Here is a 19712-nt window from a genome sequence, read left to right on the forward strand (position 1 = left end):
TATGTTTCAGAGGAGCAGTTTTCCCACAATATCCACTGAAAATGCACGTGTACCGGTCTCTGCAGACAGCCATTTTTCATGTTTTTGCTGTGGCTCCACCCCTTGACAGCCAACCAAGCCTGAACTGTGTGATCTGAATGACCAGGTGAGCACACCTCCAACCGTGAGCATTATAGATTGTGCGAGCAGAGGTGGAGCTAATTCAGTCCACATGATCAATGAATGCTGGCAGAGACTGGGCTTTTCCACACTGCATAACTGATAAATGCATAAAATGCACATGTAGCGGCATCACCGTAGGGCCTGCTGGTAGCTGTGGTCCCCCTCTCATCCTGCACAGCCAGGCACAAAAACTTCAGACATACAGTGGTCACTTAATGTCCTTTGTACTTTGTTTTTGTTATTTTATTTAGGGGATTGTAACTTAGATGGTGATAGGGTAGATATGGGATGCCCACTTGATTGTAAAGCAACATAGGGACTGAGAACTATATACACCTCCGGTATATGCAACTTCCTCCTTTCCTTCAGCACATTCAATTGATTGCAGACTATCACTCCCTGGGAACAAGTAGCACTATTGTTGAGGCCTGACACTGGCTCAGCCAGGTCCAAGGCGCGAAGGTCACCCCCAATCCTCCCCCAGACTGGAGAGCTCCCTCAAAGGCCATGACAGCCCAACACTCCATCTCCAGCTTCCACCCGAACAAGTCCGCTGAGTATTTTAGGAGGCCTGCCCCCTGCCAGTCCAAGTTGGGGATTGGTCAGGGCCCTCAGAATACTCCAGGCAGCTCCACCTAACCTCTCCTCCTATCTTTCCAGAAGGTTCCACCACGTTCTGGAAATAATTGGGAGGTCTTAGTGATGCCTGTGAGTCATGTAGCTCTCCCTGGATTTCTGCCAACCCAAGAAACAAAACAAGCAGGCCTGACTACTAGCCAAGCCTGCATAAATTTGCCTACACTGAGAAAAAAAACTATTGTTCGCACCTAGCACACTAGAGGGTGCTACACACAATCCTATACCCACAGATGATCCAGAGGAAGGCAATACAAGGCATATGGTTGTTGCCGTGTGGATCCATATATTACATAATATCCCAACCAGAATCCAGTACCTTTTTCCTGCTACAATTATTATGTCACACTTCCCCCTTAGATTCTGCATATATAAAGATTAATTTGATTAATGTGTTCTGTTACCCAGGGGAAAAATACATGTAGTACTTTGCCCCATCTTCTTATGTGATGTCTTAGGCAATCTGTGAGGTTGGACAGAGCACCCCTCCTTCCTCATTCCTCCATGACTGTCCGAAAAAGAAGCTATCAAGGAGGTTGCCTTTTACTTCCTCTCCTAGCACTTGTCCTAGCACTTGCTTGGAAAAGGTGCTTGGAGGTGAAGAAAAGTACTGTTTGTCAAAGCAGCCATCTCTCTACTAGCTGTGTTGTTAGATAACCATGAAAGGAGGATGGGTGCCCTGTCCAGCCTCATAGCTAGCCTTAAAGGGGTTGTAAAGGTAAAATTTTTTTTTTTTTAAAATAACAAACATGTTATACTTGCCTTCACTGTGCAGCAGAGTGGCTCCGAACCTGGTCTTCTGGGGTCCCTCGGCGGCTGTTTCAGCTCCTCCCCGCAAGCATTAACCACCTTAATGCGAGCTCCCTCGCATGGTGGTTAGTGCTTGCGGGTGCGCTCCCGTGATACAGCCGGCGGCTATAGCCGCTCACTGTATCACTCGGCCCCGCCCCCCAGCGCGCCGCGTCATTGGATGTGATTGACAGCAGCGCGAGCCAATGGCTGCGCTGCTTCCAATCCATCCACTGTAGCCAATCAGCGGCCAGGGTGAGCGGAGGAATAGATGTCGGGAACGAGAAGCTGACTTTCAAGGCGTCAGGTAAGTAAAACGGGGGGGCTGGGGGCGACGGTATTGTCAGAAGTTTTTTCACCTTAATGCATAGAATGCATTAAGGTGAAAAAATGTTTACCTTTACAACCCCTTTAAACAGCATATAGGAACATTGAACAAAATACTGCATATACTTTGTTCCCTATGGAACAGAACACATCAATAAAATTTGAAGTGAGACCTATTCTTTTAACAACTGGTGAGCCTAACTGCAAGAGAATAACATCTTTTGTCATGGTTTTGTAGGACTTGGTGGAGAACTCTTGTTGAAGTATTGTGAGAACTGAGAAACTTCATTGTGTTTAAAATAAGGTTACAGGGAGATATATGATGATTAATGGGGCCATTTATACTGTACACCTGTCCAGTTCCATCCTGCACCCTTTTAAAAGTCACTCATTGTACTTGTAAATTTCCTCTAGATTTATCCATGGAATGAATATAGGCATTATTCTGCTGAAGTTGACCTACTCACATGCAAAAATGCTGATAAAACATAATAGGAGGATAGTTGAATGCAGGGAGAATACCGCACTATTGATTGCATTATGCATATAGTGCAAACTATGTTTTAAAAGAAACCTGTCTGAATAAAAAAAAAAAAAAAAAACTTCTACATATATAATATGTAGTCGCCTTTATGTGTGAATGTTGGGCTGTTCAGGCAGGCAAAGTTTTGGCAATGCCTGCCTGCTGTATATTTCTACTGGCTGGCCATAAGCTGCCAAGCATAGTAGGTTCATACAAATGTGTGGGAATGCGGGTAGCAGTAAACTCTGGCACTAACTGGAAGTGCCTACAAAAATGTCCGTGAATTTGTCTCATAAAGGCAATAAGAGTTTGTATGTGTAGTCTCCTCTAGGTGCCTACGCATCTTTTCTGCAGCTGTTTTGTTCAGTTTTTTTTTAAGTATCTTTAATTATCAAGAAGTAAATGTAGCACGGCCCCCTAGGGGACTGCTTGGATCTACCTGCTCATCTGCATCGCCATGACCCTGTGAACATTCCAACCCACTTGACACTGGATTCAGACATCATTGCAATACCTTTAAGTAATAAGACAACACTCAAGTACTTCTAGAAAGAGAAACCCAGGCCAGACTGTTTAACTTCTGAGGGATGCAGCTAAACATGGATGGTGTAAAGGCCCTTTAAGTAGCAATGTCAGAATGTCCCCATTGCAGATCTGATGGTCTTCTTGGGTAGTCGGCGCTCATTAATTGTATCCAATAGGGTGTAGTAACAGTGTGCTAGTAAATCTTGTGATGACTGTAGCTAAAGAGAATTATGTACAGTGTTCAAATAAAGGTGCAGTGAAGTGTTCCCAAGGTAAAGCTGTCTGTGCACAGTGTCCCAATGAAACGAAGGAAAGGTTTGCAAAGATGGGCAATGGCCCTCTCACCAACAACCATGCCGATTCCATGCCTTCCAGCTGCCGACTCCCGAATGGACATTCTAGCTGCAGATCCACTTGTGGTGATCCCCTGTTATGGAGCACAAAGTGTGGGCAGCTGCACTGTAGAGACGGTGCTGATTAGAAGTCCGATAAACAGCAGGCAGCGCTGGATCCCTTCTCGGCCAGGTAGGAATGCTGTGGACCGTGTGGTAGGCCGAGACCTCACTCTCCCTGTCCTTCACACACAAGGCTCTGAAGGAAGAGAGCGTGAGGCGGGTCTCTGGTTTCTTTTATAGTTCTTTCCAGCAATCTCCCTGGTGGTAGCAAAGATCCCTGGGATATGTAGTCCGGATGCATAGTTGAAGTCATTGGTACAATAAATATTATTCAAGGGTGGTTACGGATTCCCTCTATCTATTGCACCTCTGTATTACCATGTCTATTCCCCTAGTTAGCTAGTCTGTTAAAACTCTGATCACATGTTACTGTTGATATCACTATAATACAAGGTTAGCTATGAAAACAAGCACACTGCTTAATAAAACAAAGTCTTATTTATTACCCAAGAAAATAGGAAAACGCTAATACTAAAGACAGATATTACAAAGCATACAACACCAAAACATATAATACAAGAATAAGTAAAAGCAAAAAGTGGGGTGAATGGCGCTACCCTAAATTTGAGAGGGATATCTCACTCTCTATAATTAACATTAGTGTGCCCCCCAGCGGCTAAGTGTGCTCTAATAATGATTAGAATCACATAAACCGCAGTGAATATGATACCTTGGGTTAATATTAAACAAACAAAAATCCTCTGCTTAAAACATCGATCAAATAATTAATCCAAAATGTCAAAGAATAACTGAATCCCATCTGTGAGAAGCAACACCATAAATAACTCAAATGTGATAATACAGATAAACTGTGGATAAAGGTACCAAAACCCAACAATTAATATATATCTATATACAGTGGGGACGGAAAGTATTTAGACCCCCTTAATTTTTCACTCTTTGTTTTATTGCAGCCATTTGCTAAAATCATTTAAGTTCATTTTTTCCTCATTATTGTACACACAGCACCCCATATTGACAGAAAAACACAGAATTGTTGACATTTTTGCAGATTTATTAAAAAAGAAAAACTGAAATATCACATGGTCCTAAGTATTCAGACCCTTTGCTCAGTATTTAGTAGAAGCACCCTTTTGATATAATACAGTCATGAGTCTTTTTGGGAAAGATGCAACAAGTTTTTCACACCTGGATTTGGGGATCCTTTGCCATTCCTCCTTGCAGATCCTCTCCAGTATTGTCAGGTTGGATGATAAATGTTGGTGGACAGCCATTTTTAGGTCTCTTCAGAGATGCTCAATTGGGTTTAAGTCAGGGCTCTTTCTGGGCCATTCAAGAACAGTCACGGAGTTGTTGTGAAGCCACTCCTTCGTTATTTTAGCTGTATGCTTAGGGTCATTGTCTTGGAAGGTAAACCTTCAGCCCAGTCTGAGGTCCTGAGCACTCTGGAGAAGGTTTTCGTCCAGGATATCCCTGTACTTGGCCGCATTCATCTTTCCCTCGATTGCAACTAGCCGTTCTGTCCCTCCAGCTGAAAAACACCCCCACTGCATGATGCTGCCACCACCATGCTTCACTGTTGGGACTGTATTGGACAGGTGATGAGCAGTGCCTGGTTTTCTCCACAAGTACCGCTTAGAATTAAGGCCAAAAAGTTCTATCTTGGTCTCATCAGACCAGAGAATCTTATTTCTCACCATCTTGGAGTCCTTCAGGTGTTTTTTTAGCAAACTCCAGGCTTTCATGTGTCTTGCACTGAGGAGAGGCTTCCGTCAGGCCACTCTGCTATAAAGCCCCGACTGGTGGAGAGCTGCAGTGATGGTTGACTTTCTACAACTTTCTCCCATCTCCCGACTTCATCTCTGGAGCTCAACCACAGTGATCTTTGGGTTCTTCTTTACCTCTCTCACCAAGACTCTTCTCCCCCGATAGCTCAGTTAGGCCGGACGGCCAGCTCTAGGAAGGGTTCTGGTCGTCCCAAACGTCTTCCATTTAAGGATTATGGAGGCCACTGTGCTCTTAGGAACCCTAAGTGCAGCAGAAATTTTTTTGTAACCTTGGCCAGATCTGTGCCTTGCAACAATTTTGTCTCTGAGCTCTTCAGGCAGTTCCTTTGACCTCATGATTCTCATTTGCTCTGACATCCACTGTGAGCTGTAAGGTATAGACAGGTGTGTGGCTTTCCTAATCAAGTCCAATCAGTATAATCAAACACTGGTGGACTCAAATGAAGGTGTAGAACCATCTCAAGGATGATCAGAAGAAATGGACAGCACCTGAGTTAAATATATGAGTGTCACAGCAAAGGGTCTGAATACTTAGGACCATGTGATATTTCAGTTTTTCTTTTTTAATAAATCTGCAAAAATGTCAACAATTCTGTGTTTTTCTGTCAATATGGGGTGCTGTGTGTACATTAATGAGGGAAAAAAATGAACTTAAATGATTTTAGCAAATGGCTGCAATATAACAAAGAGTGAAAAATTTAAGGGGGTCTGAATACTTTCCGTCCCCACTGTACATGTGTATATATAGAAAATAATAATGCATCAAAAAATGAATAAATGTGTTGACAAAAAATATTTAAAAATTTAATATTCCCACACAAGTGATGTGCAAAATTGCTGTAAAAGTTGCCAGAGATTTTCAAAGTGACCAAAGTGTTCAGCAGATCAGGTGACTCTTGTGCTCCCCCTTAAGGGTCCCCACTCCCCAGCTCCTATTACCCCTGCAGGGGTAAATGGCATATATAGAATAACCATAGATTTGATGTCCCTTGGTTGGTCCTCCACCTGATTCACCGATAGCCTGGCGTGATATCCCTTTAATGGCTCCTCCAGCCGATCCTGCAGACCAGGATGTTCAAAGTGATCTCCTATCCAGGAATTTCCAATCCCAGTTTCCCAGCAAATATTCAGTGAAAATCCCAGGGATAAATCCTCACAAAGAAGAGATATGGCTCCCATAGTGTAGTATAAAGGTTATTTATTTAAAAAGTCACGGTTAAAAACAAGCTTCCCACCAAAAGGGTAAAAAGCCTTCTAAACTGCTACAGGCTATGGTCGATATAGTATATCCAGGGACTGGATTGCAGCGTGCGCTCCAACTGCGTTCCAGGCTCCCTGCTATCGTACCGGAAGTGATGTGTTTGCGTGGCTCCGCCTTATGTGTTTCGTCATTGACGTTTTCAAAGGCAGCTTTTACTCATATTTTAGCTCCCTAGGGGAGTCTATTAGGGGAGGCTGCACACCCTTGCTTGATCCTAATCGCGGAGTTTGTCTAATTTTTTGTTTTTTATATAATACAAGAATATCAAAGATACTTATCACAATGCTTTCCTCGAGACTTTGTTTCATCAGCTGGGCTCAGATGGCAAAGAGAGATAGCCATGAGGCTCAGAACCATCAGGCAAGAACCATGAGTGAAAAAGGGCTAGAGAGGGATAGCTCTCTGACTCGTTCAGCCCTTTATACTTCAATCATACACCATCCAGACACAACCCCATTGCCATCCCATCTAGACTTTTGAAGAATCACAGTATTTATGGGGCAGTCCTCCTCAATATTTTATATTACTTTTCGTCCTGCTGTATTGGCCTCTAGGGGCAGGATTGTCTATGTCTATGTATCCTGGTCAATCTTCAATGCCTTTGATCATTTGATCTTCTGTAGCAGGACATTCATCAATCATCTTGTCAGCTATGGCCCATTTCAAGTTTGCTTGCATAGCATTATAACAACAAACGGTTCGGAGCCAAGTTGTCCAGCTTTGATGGAGGCCTGATCTCTTCTTTCAGATATGCTCCAAGGCTTTGATGTGCAACTCGTTACATTCCAGACCTGGTATCAACCAGGAAGAACGTCAGACCTTTACCCTTTAAAGCAATGGAACTGCAAGTATCAGCATGGCTGATCTTTGGGAATAGGAAACAGATATGTAACGGATCTATGACAGATGCAATTCAAACTCTGGATAATACCAAAACACTGTTACCAATAAACGCAGTAACACTGACAGAGAAACTCCAGAAATATGACATTAGACCATGTTGCCTTCCAACGATAGTCATGCAAGGGAACAGCTGTCTGTTGGAACTACCAATCCCACAATCCCTTTGGTTGGGCTCACAAATATGATGTCAGTCTGATAATGCTGGGCACTAGAGGGATAATATAGTATAAGATAGGGCAGGGAATAGCTGTTTGTGGCAATTATAGTCCATATTGCTACATCCTCCCCCCACTTGAAAGTCTTTGGTCCCCGAAGACAGAGCATAACCTGTAGGATCACCTCAATGGATATAAGAAACTAATGGTTAATCATAAGACAAAATAGAAGTTGCAACAGCCAATAACTGATCCAAAGAGGGATCTTCTAACAAAAACGTATGTACATTATCAGGCAGGGTCATATCAAGTTTATGACAGGCCAGTAACAAGTTAGTGGCCCACCCAGTAGTGTCAGGGGGCAGATCAAGGTCATCCTTTACTAAAGGTTCAATAAAGGAGGCAAGTGCTTGACTATGGTGCTGAGCGATAGAAATAAGTTCATCAGAATTTTCCCCAAGGGTATCATATGTCAATCTTTTCAGGGGGCATATTCTCTCTCTCAATCTGGAGTAGACATTTTCCAGCGGTTCTGTTTCACGGTCTGGTTCAAGCTCTGTGGCATGTTCTGGTACAAGCTCTGGTTCATGTTCCGGTTCAAACTCTGGCTCAAGAACAGTTTCTCTCTCTGTTTCGTTGATGAGCGGACTGGAGGTCTCTGGCACATAAATTACTTCAATAGGTTCCATCTTGACGTTCTTGTTTCCTCTCATTGGGTGGAAATCCAACACTTCAACCTCTGCTGGTAGAGGACGTGTCCCCTGAGGGGCAGGATTGTCTTCAGGAGGGGAAATCCATAACCAATCAAGAGCTAGTTCCTCCTCATCACTCTCTTCTTCAGGTAGCATGGGTTGGCAGGCTTTCCCGGCCCTAGGCCTCAGCGTAGGGGACTGGTAAGTCTCTAGACAAGGAGATGGAGTTACTCAAACAGCCTCAGATATAGGTAACAGATGATTTCGGTACCAGGTCTTCGGGGGACCAGTCTTACTCTCAGGCTGAATTTGGTACACAGGGAGCCCGGATAATCACTAATGAATCCAACTCTTCTGGCCAGCATTTGTGGTATGAGGTCTTCAGGAAAGGGCATCAGCATCCCGATTTCCCACTCCTGGTTGGTACTTCAGACTGAATGGAAACTCAGACAGAGCAGCCAACCACCGTTGTCCAGTGGCATCCAGCTTGGCAGTGGTTAATAGGTAAGTCAAAGGGTTATTATCCGTCTTCATCACAAAAGTGGCCCCGTACAGATGGTCATGTAGCTTATCTACCACTGCACGCTTTAGGGCCAAGAACTCCAATTTGTATACAGGATAGTTCTTCTCAGGGGGGGTGAGGCTGCATCTCTCATAAGTCCCTATGCAGAGTCTTCCCTCCGATTCTTGATATAGCACTCCCCCAAGGCCATCTCTGCTGGCATCCACGTGCAACTCATAAGGCTTGGATGAGTCCGCGTAGGCCAGCACTGGTGCTTCCACAAGGCTCCCCTTCAGTCATTCAAAAGCCTTTTCACACTTCACCGTCTATTGTTCCTGGATCAATTCCCATGGCCTCCTGGGGCCTCCCTTCTGGGTTTTCTGCAGATCCCCTTCCGTCTGTTTCTGTAAGAGTTTGTTCAACGGTCTGGCAATCTGAGAAGCTCTTCACGAATCTCCTATCATATGAGCAGAACCCCAGAAATGACCTCAATTCAGTGACGGTGTTCGGGAGAGGCCAAGAAGTAATGGCCTCCAACTTCTGAGGGTCAGTAGCTATCCCCTCAGCTGAAACAACATGCTCAAGATACGTAACCAAGGTCTGGTAGAACTGGCATTTTTCTAGTGACAGTTCAGTCCCTCTGTGTGTAACCGTTGGAAAACTTTCTTCATGCTCCTCCAACATTCTCCCAAACATGATGATATCATGAAGGTACACTAGCACTTCCACCAAGTTCATATCTCCCACAGTGTTCTCCATCAGTCTCTGGAAAGTGGCGGGGGCCCCAGATAATCCTTGTGGCATTCGGGCGAATTCGAAAAACCCAGAGGACTGATGAAGGCTATTTTTTCTCGGTCATCCAGATGCATGGGTATCTGGTAGTATCCGCTCTTTATATCAAGCACACTGAACCACTTGGCCCAGGATAGACATTTAAGGGCCTCTTTTATGCGGGGAGGGTTGTGTACTGGTCTGGGATAGTCCTTCGGTTCAGGTTTCGGTAGTCAATACACATTCTAAGGGACCCATTCTTCTTTCTCACTACCACAATTGGGGATGCATGAGGGCTCCTGGATTCCTTAATGACCCCAGACTTCTTCAGCTTAGCCATAGAAACATAGAAAAGTGACGGCAGAAAAAGACAGTTCATTGAGCCAGTTGTTCTCTAAGGTCCTCCAGGTCACACAAAGGGATTCGCCTGGCCCTTTCACTAAAAGGCTTATCTTCAGTTAGCCGAATTCGATGTTGGGCACTCCTGGCGCAGCCCACATCAAAGTCATCTTTGGAGGACATCTTCTCCCATCGGGCTAATTGGGCTTTAACCTTCTCCTCCCATCCTGAAGGTAGATTTGAGCAGTGGACAGTGGTCTCTCTTCCATCTCCCTTCTGAACTAGATCATTCCCCGTCACTGGGGTGGCAGCACTCACTTTCCCAATCACCATCCGAGGCCTCAGAATAATCGGGTGACCGATGACATTCCTCACACTGACAGGGATTTGCCCCCCGCTCCTCAGTAAGGCTTTAGTGGGTATGATCTCCGGGACCCATTCTATCCCAACATCCTCTTCTGCTGAATCAGCTTCCACCAACACATAAGGACCCGGCTGGTCCCATGATAGCTTGACAGTGGCCTTTAAGCAGGCCCTCTCACCCGGCTGCAATACCTTTTCGTGGGCATCCAATCACCACAGCCTTCCTACTCCTTCCACTGGGGCCTTCTTCTCCTGAAACACTTGCTGAAAGGCCTGTCGCAGCTGTGTTTGGATCTTTTCTACTGGAGCACCCTTCAGGGCCAGTGGAGTGAGTAGCCTCCTCACAAGATGGTGTTGGTGCCTATCAACAAAGAATTTCAACCTGCCCCAGGAGGTCAGGGGCAGACAACAGCCAATGTGTCAAAAGTCTCTGGTTTTCTAGCCAAGGAAGTGTCAAAGGTTATCTTGATGGGTATGTATCCGTCGTATGGGCATTTCTGGGTCCCTATGCCCTAAATCTCTAACTCCTCAAGTTTGCACAGAGGGATATGCCTCAGGTACTTGTCATAAAAATCTTCTTACAGCAACGTCACCTACCTGGGCTTCCGTATCCAGTAGTGCTTGAGTATAGATTCCTTCTACTTGTATCGAAACTATAAGAGAAGGCCCCACTAGGTTCTTTGGTATATTTCCAGCGGGTGACTCTATAGTTTGGGCCCTAATCAGTCTCTTTGGAAGTAGAGGAGTTGGTCTAACTATTCGCTCAGTAAGGTGTGCATTGATTTCCGGTCTCCAGCTCTCCTTCCTTGAGGGTTTTGTTTCTCTTGTTTTTCTTGGCAAGGAAAGGGGAGGGGCAACAGGTGGTTTGTGTCCCCTTTTCTTCTTAGGTCTTTCCTTTGGTGCAGTAGGGGGAGGGGCAACAGGTCACTTGCATCCCCTTTTCTTCTTGGATCTCTCTTTGGCCTTGGAGCTCAGTCTTCCCTCTGGACTCTCAACTAGCTCCTTCCCTGAGGTCCCCTGAAGCTTCCCGTCAGTTTTAGGAAGAGTAATTTCTGTAAAGCTCTCAGAACATCTGAGTGTTCGAGGGTTGATTCTGGCCTTGGGACACTCAGCTCGAAAGTGTCCAACCTCCCCACATTCGTAACATCTCTTCTCTCGCCCTTGGGGAAACTTTGGCTGCCCTTGGTGAGTCCCTTGTTCTTGGACCTTAGCTTGGGTCTCTATCACCCGCATCAAGGCATTAAACATCTGGGTTTGAGCTTGGGCTACCTGAGCCATTAATTCGGTTGGCCCAAGTTCACTCACTGGCTTATTAGTGTCAGGAATGGCCAACCCTGTCAGTTCAGACTCAGTCCCTTTGTCCTCATCCAAGAAACTCATCTCCGCATGAACAGCTTGGGCCACCACTTTCTCTCTTTTTCCCTCTCTTCCCTGGTCCTTTGGCTTTTCTCTTCCAATAGAGCCTCTTCTTCTCTCTTCTCAATTCAGGGTAGGTAGGCACCACTTTAACTCTCTTTAGTAATAGCTTTAATACAATCGGGTGGTTTGGCCTAGCTCCTTGCAGAACCCGGTCTAGATGAGCTTGGTCAGCATCTTTGGGATCAATACCCCTCTTGTGGATGATTTGATGCAGCATTCTGTCTACTCGAGATATGTACTCAGACAGGCTCTCCCCTCTCTGCTGGTGGGTGTAATTGAATTTGTACTTCAAGTCTGCGATAGTCTTCACTCTTCCAAATACAGCATACAGGGCACCTATGTAGTCCATAGCAAAACAAGTTTTCTTTCCCATCTTCATTTTACGGATCACATCAGCCACCGGACCCCGGAGACTCACACTGAGCCGTTGTCATTTCACAGCCTCTGGAACACTCTGTTCTTCCATGGCCTGTAAAGCTTGACTCATCCAGGTTTCAAACTTATCTTCCCCTACAGGGATTGGTAACTGCCCCGAGAAAAACCTCCGATAGCTCTGGTTGGCATTTCCAGTGCCATTCTTCACCAAACTGTCAACTAGCCGGCTCATATCTGTATAAAAAGAGAGAGGAGAGATGTTGGATCCTTGGGATTTGGCTCCCCCGATACGGGGCCCTTCTCCTGAGACCTTGGCGGGGACTGCCACTCAGGAGACTCTCCCCCCACTTTGAGTGGGATCACTCTAGCAGTCACTTTTTTGGCTAGACGTACTTCTTCCCTCTGGAAGCACATAGGTATCTCTTCTTGCCACTCCAGTAATACCCAGACTTGATCCAAGTTGTACTCAACTTCCGTGTCTACCATGAAAGCTCTGTGTTCTGGGACCAGAGCTCTCACCCACCTCCTAATCTCTCTCTCTGTGTGTTTACTTCCCGAGATCTCTAGGACAAGGCTTCTCTCCATTTGAGCTCTCTGATTTCTACCCCAAGCAACCGCGGCTTCCAGGGCGGCCTCCCATGCGGATTGGGCTCTTGTCTAGGTTGGCTACGGCCCACTGCAGATAGCATCCCGGACGAGCCCCCAAATGTAGCATGGACCCCAAGGGGACTGCTTGGATTTACCTGCTCATCCATAGCCATGACCCTGTAAACCTTCCAACCCACCTGACACTCTGGGTTCAGACATCATTGCAATACCTTTAAGTAATAAGACAACACTCAATGCATTTATATTCTATTAACGTTTACTGGAATACTTCAGTTAAGGTCTGGTTGTACAAAGAGGTAATAGTTCAACTGAGTTTGGGATAGCAGCACAAACTCAGTCGAATGACTACTTAAGAAATGTCAGTTGAGACAGAAGGCAACAACGGAATATTATATACACCTATGTACAGTAGAATACCCCTTGGACATAAAATGAAAGGATAAACAAGTTAAGCAGCAATACTGAATGTACTTCTAGAAAGAGAAACCTAGGCCGGCCTGTTTAATCTCTGATCCTAATGAGAGATGCAGCTAAACATGGATGGTGTAAGGGCCCTTTATGTAGCAATGTCAGAATGCCCCTGTTGCAGATCTGATGGTCTTCACCGGCAGTCAGAGAGCATTAATTGTATTCAATAGGGTGTAGTAACAGAGTGGTAGTATATCTTGTGATGACTGTAGCTAAAGAGAATTAAGTACAGTGTTCAAATAAAGGTGCAGTGAAGTGTTCCTAAGGTAAAGCTGTATGTGCACAGTGTTCCAATGATTTAAAGGAAAGGTTTGCAAAGATAGGCAATGGCCCTCTCACCAGCGACCGGGCTGATTCAACGCCTTCAAGATAGCGACCCCCAAATGGACGTTCTGGCTGCAGATCAACTGGTGATGATCCCATGTTACGGAGCACGAAGCGTGGGTAGCTGCACTGTAGAGAAGGTGCTGATCAGAAGTCCAATAATCAGCAGACATCGCTGGATCTCTTCTCGGTCAGGTAGGAATGCTGTGGACCTCATGGTAGGCCGCGACCTCACTCTCCCTGCTTGGAGGGGTCCTTCACACACAAGGCCCCCAGAGGAAGAAAGCGTGAGGCGGGTCTCTGGTTTCTTTTATAGTTCTTCCCAGCAATCTTCCTCGTAGTAGCAAAGATCCCTGGGATCTGGATATGTCCGGATGCATAGTCATGCAGGGGAACAGCCATCTGTTGGTACCACCAATCCCACAATTCCTTTGGTTGGGCTCACAAATATGATGTCAGACTGATAACGCTGGGCACTAGAGGGATACTATGGTATAAGATAGGGCAGAGAATAGCTGTTTGTGGCAACTATAGTCCATATGTCTACATCAACATTTGACATAACTAACCTACTGTTTTTTTTATTTACAGAATGGATACAAACTTGAAAAAGTGAAAAAGACAGTCAAAGTAAATGCTCATCAGTTATATTCTACCTCAACTGTCCCCTCCACTTTGAACTTGTGTCACACTCCTTGGCATTTACAGGGTGCTGGTGCATCGAGAGGAACAGATTATCCTGAACAGACTAAAGCTGAGACCAGCAACCCCAACTTTCAGGAATATGTTTCACAAATAGTTAAGGCTGCAGATAATGACAAAAAAAAACAACCTCCTGAGGTCCTCCACATGTACGCCACAGAAGGTGATGGCTCATTGGCTGGGAGTCTCAGTTCTCTGACCTCTTCCAGTATTGATGAAGACTTAAATTATGACTACCTCTGTGAATGGGGACCCAAGTTTAACAAACTCCGAGATCTGTATCAGGGGTTGGACACGGAGGCATAGCTAGCCGCAGACACATGTTCGTAGAGCAACCCAGACACCCACAGTTATACACTAATTTATAACATAGGAATTTTTTATATGAAATATACAATAAACATCTTAGTTTAAAAAGGAAAAAAATGATGTGATGAAGCATATGTATTATTTTTTTTTCTTTTCAAAAGTTCTGAGAAGGCTTAAAGGATCATTCATTGTCCAAACAGTGACAACATTAAGAAGGAATTTAGCATACAGACCAAACTTTGTTCCAGGCGTAACACTGCCAAGGAGGAAGGCATTAAAGACAAAGTTCTTTGGTTTTTCTCATTTATAAAAGATGTTCTTGAAAGGCGAAATGTCATGGTATTTTAAAATTCAGTATTAGAAGTTAGAAGTGTCCACATGTAATAGTTGAATTAAATGGGGTATGCCATTTCACTCAACTACTACATGTGGACACTTCTTTTGGGACTGTCTGGACCTAGGATGCAGGGTCCTCATGGCACACAAGAACTGACTTGAAGACAACTGCAGATGGAAGGATCCAAATAACGGATTGTAACACAGACGTATACATTCAGTCTTTCTGATGAGTCTAATAGCATAAGGGAGAGGTCTCGAGGTGTGGTGATGGGAGCTGTGGTTAAATTTGGATGTTCCTCTATGAACCATGTTTTTGGACTGAGTCTACAATTTGGTTGGACATTTGAATATGTGAAATACAAGAATTGGAGAGACACAGGGTGGAATATACCTAATAAGCACTGCTAATGCTATAGGATATATATTTATTTTAAAGCATATGGGGGTCATTTACTATAGCGCAGATAAATGATCCTGCAGTCCCGAAAAATAGCGCCCAATTAAGACTTCATCTCTCAGAAACTGGGCACTAATGCAAATGGAAAGCAGCGCTATTGCCGGAAAACATGCCTGTCAGATCACATATGTGGGAATAGTGGAAGTCAATGGGGCTGGAACCTGCAAAATCCAAAGTTCTCACTGAAGGCTTATATGCAAGTTCTTTGCCATAAAAAGTGTATGGGGACCTGGGTCCTGCCCCAGGGGACATGTGTCAATTGGAAAACATTTTTTTAAAATGGCTGTTTTTTCAGGAGCAGTGGTTTTAATAATGCTTAAAGTGAAACAATAAAAATGAAAAATTCCTTTTAATATCGTGACTGGGGGGTGTCCTTAGTATACCTGTAAAGTAGCGTATCTTTCCCGTGTTTATTACTGTACCGCAGCAAAATTAAATTTCCAAAGGAAAAAATCTAATTTAAAATTGCTCGCGCTCTAAAGAATTGCTGGTTCCCGGCAATATAGAGTAAAAATCAAAGAAAAAAACGGCGTAGGTTCCCCCCACCAATCCACACCTTCGCATCTGGTATGTTATTAAGGGGAGCTCCACCCCAAAAATTTTTAAAAATGGCGTAGGGGCCCCCCCCGAAAATCCATACCAGACTCTTATCCGAGCACGCGACCTGGCAGATCCCGCCCCCCCATGTGAATGGGTATCGCGTACATTGTACCTGATACCCATTCACCTAAAAAAGCAGTGAAATGTGACAAAAGACAATAGCTGGTTTTTGACAATTCCTTTATAAAAAATGCCTTCTTCTTTCCCCCGCTTCTTCCTCCATCTTCCTCCGGTCTTCCTTTGGTTTTCTCCTTCTTCCTCCAGCTGCTTCTTCCTCCGCTCTTCTCCATCTTCCTCCAGCTTCTTCTTCCCCGTTTTGTCCTCTGGTATTTCTCCTCCGCCACTCCCGCCGCCGTTCCCGCTGAACATTCAAAGAATGAAACTCCTCCGATGCTGCGATGGGGCGCATGATGTCACTTCCAGAACCAGCCCCTCACCACCCGGGGCATGATGGGTCAGTGATGTCACAAGGGGGCGGGGTCTCCTGCTGACATCATCTGGTGGCCACACCCCATAGTTATATATGATATGATCGGCTGGCCGCAGCATCGGAGGAGGGTCATTGTTTTCATGTTCAGCGGGTCGGTGGCGGCAGAGGAGAAAGACCGGAGGGAGATGGAGGAAGAAGCGGGGGGAAGAAATAGCTGGAGGAAGAAGGAGAAAACCGAAGGAAGACGGGAGGAAGATGGAGGAAGAAGTGGGGGAAAGAAGAAAACGTTTTTAGTAAAGGAATTGTCAAAAATCGGCTATTGTCTTTTGTCACATTTCACTGCTTTTTTAGTTAAATGTGTAGGGGTACAATGTACCCGATACCCATTCACATAGGGGGGCGGGATCTGGGGGCCAGGTTGCGGGCTCGGATAAGGGTCTGGTATGGATTTTGGCGGGGACCCCTACGCCATTTTTTTTATTCTGGCGCAGGGTTCCCCTTAAAATCCAAAAATCCACACCAGACCTGAAGGGCCTGATATGCACCTGGGGGGGGACCCTACTCCGTTTTTTTCCTTGATTTTTGAATAGCTGGATTTTTGTCATTCCACACCATAATATTTTTGAATAATTACATACCATTGCATGCATTTGAAGAGTTAAAATTTTGGAATAAACCAAACTGATGTGCATTCACTAATTATGCTGCTGAGTACAATGTACGTTTTCAGAAGGTGATACCATTGGTGGGATTCAAACCCATGGCTTTAAAGGGAGCATGGCATACCACTACGCTATTGGGTCGAGCATGATCGTACATTGAAAATACTATTACTAATGTTTGATTCTTTTCATTGTATACAATAAAGTTTTGCATTTGATCCATTAATATTATGATACCAACCATGCTCATGTGCCATTGGCTATTGGGTAAGGATGAGCCGAACACCCCCGGTTCGGTTTGCACCATAACTTGCGAACAGGCAAAAAATTACAGCGAACACCGTCTATGGGAGTCTATGGGACACGAACATGAAAAATCAAAAATGCAAATTTTAAAGGCTTATGTGCAAGTTATTGCCATAAAAAGTGTATGGGGACCTGTGTCCAGCCCCAGGGGACATGTATCAATGCAAAAAAAAGTTTTAAAATCTGACGTTTTTTCAGGAGCAGTGAGTAGTGCTTAAAGTGAAACAATAAAAATGAAATATTCCTTTAAATATCGTACCAGGGGGTGTCCTTAGTATGCCTGTAAAGTAGCGCATCTTTCCCATGTTTAGAACAGTACTGCAGCAAAATGACATTTCCAAAGAAAAAAAAATGTCTTTTAAAACTGCTCGCAGCTGTAATGTATTGTTGGGTCCTGGCAATATAAATAAAAATCATTGAAAAAAACGGCGTGAGTCTCCCCCACCCCTAGTCCATTACCAGGCCCTTTGGGTCTGGTATGAATATTAAGGGGAACCCCACACTAAAATTTGCAAAAAAAATGGCCCAAAATCCATACTAGACCCTTAACCGAGCACGCAACTTGGCAGGCCACAGGAAAAGAGGGGGGGATGAGAGAGCTGTTGATGTGGACAAGGGCCTCATCCCCACAATCCTTGCCCAGTGGTTGTGGGGGTCTCTGGGCATGTGAATGGGTATCGGGTACATTGTATCCCTACCCATTGACCAAAAAAAAGCAGTGAAATGTGACAAAATACAATAGCCTTTATTGTACAGTAGCTCTGAGTGGTCTTCTCCCCCAAGCTGTGTCTTCCGCCATAATCTACTTCTGGTGCTGTCTGCAAGATTATAGAAACATACTTAACCGTAATTGTTCTTACAAAGCATTCCAACATAATATTAAAAAAGGCATATATTCAAAATATAACACCCACCACCAGCCCACAATCCACACACATACATAAGTGACCATGTTCTGCTGGAAGCTGCATTTCTGTGTACATGATTAAGCAATGAAATCAAAGAGTAGAAGGTCAGCACATGCTCCCAAACCATGTTTTCATGGTCAGACAGAAACAATACACACACAACATTGACAGCATGGCCACATAAACCCACTTTTGATGAAAAAAATGCACAAGAATTTCAGCAAACAGCCCCAGTTTGGGTGTTTGTCATTATGCACAATATCATTCCTTCTCCCCCACAAATCACAGCAAAAAACCTGGCCTTATCAGGCCAAACTAACCCCCCCCCCCCCCCCACTGCAGCCCTTTATATAAGTTAGGTTGCATTGTTAGCACACTGACACATGCCCAATAGAAGTACACGCCCACCAGTATCTTTCAATCTGTCTCTTCATGTATGTCTAAAGTAATTGCACATGATGAGCAGGAACACATAATACTTTCCTGGTGCCTCCATGGCAGCATACCAATGGTTGGTTGCTCCGCCCCCGACCAACCCACAGGATAACTTAAAACTCTATAAAAAAAAAAAAAAAAAGAGCTGTTCCCTCCTCAGGCATTATTTTTTCTGTCCTCATTCCTGCAGGATCACAGAACAGCCTTACCTCACCATCATATGATGTGACCATTGCAGGTTCATGCTCTCCTGCAGTATGGAGTCCCATAACTTGGGTTGCTAAAAGCGCCATATAAGTATGGGAGCCTGTTTTTCTGTGGATCTTTTTAGGGCCAGCCAAGAGATCTAGGAACCTCGTTATCCTCCTCTGTTTTCTCCCCATTATCGGCATGTCTCACCTTATACATCTGTGAGCAGGGTCTACTGGAACCTGATGGCGTCCCCACGTGGAGCATCAACAGCATCTCCCCTTCCTGTGTGTGTGTCAGCGCTTAGCGTACGCCGTTGATCACCGCTTTGCCGGCTCGGTGGGCGGAGTCGCGGAATGACATCACGGCGCATGCGCAGTAGCATGTTGAGGCTAACAGTGGCCATCTTGGTACACCCTAATCTGCCTTCTCATATAAATGAGACTGTCAGTTCATTTGGGGCCAGCTGTCAGGGGGAAAAACACCTCCAAGAAGGGAAAAATTTTTGTTTTTGACATGAATTAATTTATCTTAAATTATCTTCATTCTAGCTGCCTCTAGTAGCCCGATGCCACGTTAAAAAGATCCTCAACATGCCACTAGGTAAGGGCTGCAACAGACAGGTAAGTTTCCTTTCTCAAAAGAGCATTACGGGTATGTTGAAACACTTTTTTTTTTGTCTCTGTTTCACTGCAGCCCGCATCACGAATCATCCCGCAGATCTTCTCACAGAAATTCTCCAAATAGGAGGTCAAGAGGCCATAGAGGCTCTGGACACACACTCATCCTCTACTCATGCCTCCCGCAGTGGTCAGAGGTCACCTCAGCATACCTCGAGTAGACATGACCCCCAACGCAAGCCCGCACATCCAGGAAATAAAGCATGTTGGGTGTGTGGAAAACAAGCCCTCCCGGAGAAATTGGTGTGTGGTCAGTGCCTCCTAGAAGCCACAGGAGACAAAGAAAAAGACAAACAGGAATCTATGGAGTCATTTAAAAAACTGATTAAGGATTCAATCCGGGAGTCAG

At 44.8% G+C, this 19712-nt stretch overlaps 1 protein-coding gene across 2 annotated transcripts in view; it reads left to right on the top strand.

Annotated features, from left to right (window-relative positions):
* LOC141145371 (neural-cadherin-like) overlaps positions 1–15572 on the top strand; it is a 159294-nt gene extending 143722 nt beyond the window's left edge. Inside the window, exons 34-35 of one of the 2 annotated variants that reach the window (XM_073631992.1) lie at positions 11–145; positions 13938–14069. In XM_073631992.1, the coding sequence (XP_073488093.1) occupies positions 11–106 (96 nt within the window). In that variant the 3' untranslated portion in view covers positions 107–145; positions 13938–14069. Of the gene's footprint in view, positions 1–10; positions 146–13937 lie in introns of both variants that reach the window. The other variant, XM_073631991.1, reaches the window with a different exon arrangement.
* The last annotated feature ends 4140 nt before the right edge of the window (positions 15573–19712 follow it).

Source organism: Aquarana catesbeiana, linkage group LG05 (assembly GCF_042186555.1).
Source record: "Aquarana catesbeiana isolate 2022-GZ linkage group LG05, ASM4218655v1, whole genome shotgun sequence".
NCBI classification, from domain to species: domain Eukaryota; kingdom Metazoa; phylum Chordata; class Amphibia; order Anura; family Ranidae; genus Aquarana; species Aquarana catesbeiana.